The sequence below is a fragment of the Mus musculus genome, chromosome 5 (genome assembly GCF_000001635.26).
Source record: "Mus musculus strain C57BL/6J chromosome 5, GRCm38.p6 C57BL/6J".
In the NCBI taxonomy this organism is placed as follows: domain Eukaryota; kingdom Metazoa; phylum Chordata; class Mammalia; order Rodentia; family Muridae; genus Mus; species Mus musculus.
This window is the reverse complement of record NC_000071.6, coordinates 96157974-96164407: the sequence shown is the minus strand read 5'-3', so window position 1 is coordinate 96164407 and position 6434 is coordinate 96157974. Positions and strand designations below refer to the sequence as shown.

At 49.1% G+C, this 6434-nt stretch overlaps 2 protein-coding genes across 10 annotated transcripts in view; one reads left to right on the top strand and one right to left on the bottom strand.

Moving 5' to 3' along the window:
• Positions 1 to 209: 209 nt before the first annotated feature.
• Positions 210 to 6434, top strand: part of Cnot6l (CCR4-NOT transcription complex, subunit 6-like) — a 93866-nt gene continuing 87641 nt past the window's right edge. For 2 of the 9 annotated variants that reach the window (NM_001285514.1, NM_178854.4), the window contains exon 1: positions 2653 to 2716. Coding sequence is in view for 1 of the 9 variants with exons in the window: in NM_178854.4 (NP_849185.2) it covers positions 2712 to 2716 (5 nt within the window). In the remaining 8 variants the exon portion in view is untranslated. Of the gene's footprint in view, positions 387 to 1867; positions 2472 to 2588; positions 3047 to 6434 lie in introns of those variants that run through there. The other 7 variants (XM_006534870.4, XM_030254400.1, XM_030254398.1 and 4 more) reach the window with 7 other exon arrangements.
• Positions 462 to 2613, bottom strand: Gm52799 (predicted gene, 52799). Its single transcript, XM_030254979.1, has 2 exons — positions 2517 to 2613; positions 462 to 2269 (listed from the first exon to the last, which is right to left on the bottom strand). The coding sequence occupies exons 1-2, from the start codon at positions 2611 to 2613 to the stop codon at positions 1653 to 1655; spliced, it is 714 nt and encodes a 237-aa protein (XP_030110839.1). The 3' UTR covers positions 462 to 1652.

The window sequence follows — 6434 nt, the reverse complement described above, 5'->3', positions numbered from 1 at the left end:
ATCTGGGCCTCAAGACCAGCAAGCCTCATCATTTGTCAGTACTCTTTCTATCTGCAGCTGCTCTCTGTCTTCCTGTTATTAGGCAGTAGATGGTGGGGAGTATCAGATGGCTGAGGTAAAAAAAACCGCCAGCGATTTCCATCTGTCCTTCTAGGCATTGTTCATCTGATTTGTGTCACCTTTCATTTTTGGCTCCTTCTCTGAGAACTTCCTGTTTATGTGTCAGCTTCCTCTGCAAGCACTGTGCAGTCCACAGGCGTGAGGACTGTAGCGGCTTGACTGTCTTTCCCGTGCTGGGAAAGAACACAACACAACTGGCATGTATGTGTGCTTACTGTGCAGGACCTAGAAAGCTACCTACAGGCATTTGGAGACATGTGAGACATGTAAGTATCACACTTATCTGACTTAAATTCTGAAGTCTTTATTTTCCCCCTTTGCAACATTTGCTAGTCTTTCTATTTTGGGAGTATGTGTCAAGAAATTTACTTAGTCAGGTGCTATACAGGCAGGTTCACTATTCTGGCCTCCTGGGGTAACTTGTTGGCTTTGTTGTTTGGCTTTGTTGTTTACAAAGCCAAAGATTACTAATTACTATTAGTATCTTGTCAGGTTGGACTAAACCAGTTGGGATTGAATAGACTTCTTGCATGATTAAGGCCATCTTAACACCTCTTACATAAAGTGTTGCTGTTGGTGTGTGTGTGTGTGTGTGTATGGGGGTGGGGAGGAGGGGGGGGGGAGAAGTTGCTAGTAGGAAATAGAAACTGAACCAGGATGGAAAAAAGGTAGCTGGTAGGTTTTTTTTTTTTTTTTTTTTTTTTTTTTGACCCAGAGGGGCTTTTTCACTCATTCACACTTCCTGGTAACAAGAAGAAAATGCAGTTCAGTTCTCCATAAATAATTTGCATTTATAATTGCACCCCCTTCTTCTCTCAAAAGATAAAGGCTTTAAACATTCAATAACAAGGCCTGAGAAAAAGGCAACCAACACGGTGCCTTAAGAGTGCTGAAAACAACATATATTTGAGAATAAAACATATTGAATCGACTCTGGACCGGCGTCGGTAAATACCCAGCACAGAGCCATGCGCCGGGAGAGACGGAAAAGTGCAAAATCCAAGGCAGCACTCTGCCTTGCAGAGCACATGCAATTTGCTTCTAGCTTTGTTGGAAGAAGCTTCAGGTGGCACAAGTAAAATCCTCCGGACTTAAAATAGCAAGCTCCATTCACACGGTAACCAATAATATTTCCAGTTTACACTTAAATGTTTTCACTCCGTAACCGCCGCAAACTGCCAAATACAATTTTATCGCGAGAGAGGATTAAAAATAGGACGGGGTTATCGCAGAGCGTCATAGGCTTTTAAACCCACCTCCCGCCATGCAATTTACACATGCTGTTTTTAAAAAGAAGAAGAAGAAGTCAAGAAACCCACTGAGGACGTCAGAAAACATTTCCTTGGGTCGTTCCACCTCACCTGAGGTCTCCTTAATTAACCACCCAGAATGCCCTGAGCTCTGCTGTGGGCCTGCGTGGGCCAGCGTCAGGAAACAGTGCAAGCACCCGCGTGTCCCTTCCCCATCCCCAGCATCAGCACCTAGGTTCTGCTAATCGTACGAGTCTTCTCGGCTTCTACCCTCCACTCAATCTAATAAAGCAGTTTTTTTTTTTTTCCCAAAACACCAGCGAGGGCGACGGTAAGAAGCGAGCCAGGCGCTTGGCCGTCCCGCGCGCACGCGCAACTCCCGAAGCGCGGCGCGCCGGGGCCCCGCCCCCTTCCCCTCACCCCACCCCTCGGCGCCGGGGAGTGACTGACTCCCGCCAGCCCCTCCACGTCAATCAACTCTCCTCCTCCTCCTCCTCGCACTCTCTGCACCTTGTTATTAATCTCTAAAGCGATAGCGCCTGGACTTCTCTCCCCGGCCCTCGGGGTTGTGAGCGTGTGTGAATTAGAGCGAAGGCATCGAAAGCTCGCGTCTCTCTCTCTCTCTTCTCCCTCTCTTTTTCTCTCTCCTCGGCCCCGGCCTCGGCAGCGACCCGGCTCGGCATCGACCCCCGCGGCGGCGGCAGCCTCAGCGCCAGGAGGCCAAGGCCAAGGGCGGGCTCCGCGAGGCTTTCGCAGCGGCGTCTCCGGCGACCGCGGGCCCTCTCCTACGCGCCCCGGTCGCCCCGGTCCTGCGCGGCGCGGCCCGCGTCCCCCCTCCCCGCCCCCCGATCCGTCTGCTCTGCGCTCCCTTCGGCCGCCCTCCGCCGCCTCGGTGGTTCCTCAGGCGGCCCGGCCCGGCCCGCCCGCCCCGCGTCCCCTCCGGCCGGTGCCTCTCCCCCCGGCGGGCTGCCTGCATGTCTTTACTGCCCTCAGCCCCGCCGCCACCGCCGCCGCCGCCTCCCCCGCCGCCGCAGCCCCAGCAGCAGCCGCCCCGCCGCCGCCGCCGTCGCCGCCGTCCGGACCCTGGCGCGCTGAATGCAGGTGAGGAGGGGGCGCGGGCCTCGACTCCCGGCCCTGCGCGCTCGCCTTCCGGGGCCCGGCCTCCCGCCGCCGCCGCGGCCCCTCGGGGTGAGCGGGCGGGCGTGGGTGTTTGTGTTTGCGTCTGAGGTCTGGAGGGGAGCATCTGTGGGGCCCTGGTGCGCGCGCGCGTGTTTGTGTGTGTGTGTTTCCCCAGCCGCGGGGAAATGGCTGCTGGTGCTCGTTCAGGGCCCGCGGAGGAGAATGAGGTAGAGTGTTTCCGTGCCTCGGAGTCGGACCGGGAGTGGAGCGAGGGGGAGCGCGTCTCCCCGGGGAAGTGAGGTGGGCGAGGGACGAACGTGTGTGGGTGTGTGAGTTGGGACTTTGGCGGGCGGGAGGCGGCCCCGCGGCGAGTGGGTGTGCGTGTGTGTCGCGTGTGTGTGTGTCTGCGTGTGTGTGTGTCGGGCGGCGGGAGCCGGCCCGCGTCGCCTCAGGGGGCGCGGGTTCCAGGCCGTGTGCGTGTGGGGAGGGGGACGGAGTCGGGGACCCCAGAGCGTCGAGGTCCTTCCGCTTCGAGGCCGGGGCTCAGAGCCTCACAGGTGAGAACGGCTCGGCGGGAACCCACGCCGTGGACGCGGGAGGCAGTGCGGCCCCCACGGCGGCGGGCGGCGGGCAGCGGGGGCTCGGGCCGCGGTTCCCGAGGCCGGGGCCGCGGCAGGAAGCGCGCCGGCCTGCAGCGCGGCCTAACCGTCTTCGCGCCCGGTGGCCTCCCCAGACGCTCCTGGGACTCCGTCCTCGCGCGGGCCCCGGGCGCTGCCCCGGGCCTGGCCAGGTGAGGGTCGGGGGCGGGACACGCGGATCGTGGTCGCCTGTGCCGCCTCCGCGTCTCCCAAGGGGAGAGGAAGGCATATTTTGGCGTTCTAACTGCAGGCCTTCCCAGGCTGGCGTGGGGAACCCGAGGGAAAGTGAATCAAAACAGGAAATCTCGGAATTCGTGGGGTTCGGATCTCCTCTTTCCGTCCGTCCTTTAAGGCTGTGCGAGCAGAGGCTTGAGTAAATACGTTCTTTGTTGTTGCAGTTGTTGCAGCGGATACTTTATCGTTGGTTAGATTTTTCACTTCCCTGGAAATCACTCTGGAAAGGCAGAGAGGAAGAAAGGGAAACTGGCCTTGTTGGCCTGTGGTGTTGGTGGGATTGGATCAATTTTGTGAATTTGAAATGGCTTATATCCTGCCTCCTAGAGGGAAAGGCGTGGACACAGAACTGAGGAGGTCAGTGAGGAAGAGGAAGTTCCCGGAGCTGTCATCTTAACCCTACCGGCGGCTTATTTAGCTTAGACTGTTTAGGCGGATTGTGTTCAGGAGTTTAGCTGAGCTGTTTGTACACAGTGAAGGCACGCTACAGCAGTTTTAGATGCTATCTTACTGATTCTCGTTATCTTAATTCTCCATGGAGATAGTCATGTGCAACCAAACGTGTTTTTCCTTAAGTCTCCCAAACCTAGATCATCAGCCTCTATGGTCAATTTATTGTGTGCTCCTGGAAAGCTATCTCAAAACAAAAAGCGGAAATAAAGGTAAATCTGCCACTGAGTGAATAGGGCATTTCAGAACTGTATGTAAACGGTATTTTAGTTGCCGACTAACCTCACTTTTTATATTTGGGTCTAGTTAGACCACACAGCTAGACCTTGACTGTGGGTGGAGTCACACAATACTGTATCATTTGAAGCTTTTAGGTCGTGGTCACTGTAATGACCAGAGATTGCTCTTTTCTGAACCTAGGCTCACAGAGAAACAGTATGTTCTTCAATGGGAGGGTGGGGGTGGGGAGAGGAGAAGTAAAAAGCTGTTTCTATCAACATTACTCGAGGAACAGCCGAAGTGTGGAGTTTAATAGGAAAAGGGTCTTAACTTTTACAGACTAGTTAGAACCATGGCCATGTCATTAATACTTATTGTCATGTTCTCTTGATGTCTAGGATTTGTGTATCTGTTTTCTTGTATCAGGAAGATGATACTCTTTCAGTAAGGTTGTGAGAGGCCATTGAGAAAACATGTTTGGCATATAGTAGATGCGATCTTTTACTACTGCCTGCTACTGCTCTGATTATAAGTATCGAAAAGTTTTTAAGTACAAATACTCATTAATTACCTGTAGCAATATTGCTTAATTGTGAGTTAGGGGGTCGAGAAAATACAGCTGGGGATGTAGCTTTGTGTACAAATATGTGGGCCCTGGGTTTGGGTCCCAGCAATGAGGAGAAAAAGTATTTCAGAGGCCTTTAATATACATAAAGTCTGTGTAAGCATATGAGATGTCCTTTTTTTTTTTCTAGACGTAAAATTGTCAATGTAGCCTTGCATGTTAGTTTATAGAAAATAGCCAAACTTGCTATATTTATTATTTTTGATTAGTTTTAGTTTCATTACTTTTTAATGAATTTAAAAACATAGTCCCTGGGAGAGGATCCTAAGTTCTGTAAGTTGATTACAATCAAACATCAGAATAGATGAAAGAAGTAGATTTTATATACAGCCACAAACAATAAATGTTACAAAACTGTTACATAATTCTTTTAGTTCAGGTTGACAGATTCTTGTAAATAAAACCTTTGGGAGCATCTTTCTGAGTTTTTCTACCATCCTGTAATAATCTGCTGTTTCTATTTTGTATAGAGTGGGTAGTAAATGTGCTATTTATTGAGTTTTAATTTTTTTAAATTTAAATTTATGTTTTTGGAAAACCATAATGGTGAGGGGTGTAAAGTAAAACCAGTGGAAAGGTTAGAAGAATTATACTTTTTAAAATTAAGTGTTTGTTTTTGAGAGTCTTGTCTTGTAGAGCAGGTTTACCAAAAACTTACAATCCTCTCGCCTTAGCCCCCTTATGGCAATTAGAGGCATTTGCATTTCACTTGGTTCTAATTTAAGAGGTTTGTTTGCTTACTTGCTTGCTTGTTTTATGTTTTAGGGAATGAGGATAAAGACAGTAGTGAGAATGTGTGAATGATTTCATTAAGTCCCTTAAAAATACTAGTTTGGGGGGTTGGAGAGGTAGCTGAGCAATGAAAGGAACATTGTACTCTTTCAGAGGACCAGAGTTGGGTTCCTAGTACCCATGTTGTGCAGCTCACAAGTGACTGACAGCTGTAGGGGATCTCACACCCTCTTCTGGCTTCAGAGGGTACCTACATTCAGTGCACATCAACCACATATAGATATATAAACATATAATACAAAGTAAGAAAATGAATCTTCAAACGCTCAGTTTTCCTAGTTAGATCTTATCTTTGTCTTAATCAATAATCTTAGTATTTTCTAAAATTTGTAAGTTAAAAGTGAGATTTTCTAAAGTTTCAAAATATTCGGTGAAAGTTTTAATATATAAACATCCAGGCTTCGGAGATGGCTCAGCAGGTAAGAGCACTGACTGCTCTTCCGAAGGTTGTGAGTTCAAATTTCAGCAACCACATGGTAGCTCACAACTATTTGTAATGAGATCTGATGCCTTCTTCTGGTGTGTGTGAAGACAGCTACAAGTGTACTTATGTATAATAACAAATAAGTCTTTAAAAAATTATTATAAATATCCACTGAAAAATTTGACACTCGAGAATGCATGTGTGTGCAGGGTCACTGGTTCCACTCTGGCTCCATTAAGGTTCAAGATCTGTATCTGCAGCTTCGTCTGCAACCTTTCCCCTGTGACCAGTTCCCCTTCAGATAATTCGATAAATCTGTACTTTTAATGAAAGAATTGTTAATATATCTAATGGGAGTAGTGCACACACACACACACACACACACGTAGGGACAGCTTTATTAGAAGGCAAATGTACTTTCATTTATCTAACATACAAAGTTTTAGGTATCACTATGGTAGTTTCAAACAAAATTTGTTTTGATTTAACCCCATCTCTCCTACCCTTTAATCCTCTTTGTTTTTATCTTGACCCACTTTATGGTTTCATGTTATATATGTTCT

Bases quoted from the DNA above. Each gene is read 5' to 3' on its own strand.
- Gm52799 (XM_030254979.1), bottom strand. From the start codon at position 2,613: ATGCTCCCCTCCAGACCTCAGACGCAAACACAAACACCCACGCCCGCC. The intron at 2,270-2,516 runs GCGAGCGCGCAG...GGGCCGCCTGAG, and splicing joins GGGAGGCCGGGCCCCGGAAG to GAACCACCGAGGCGGCGGAG.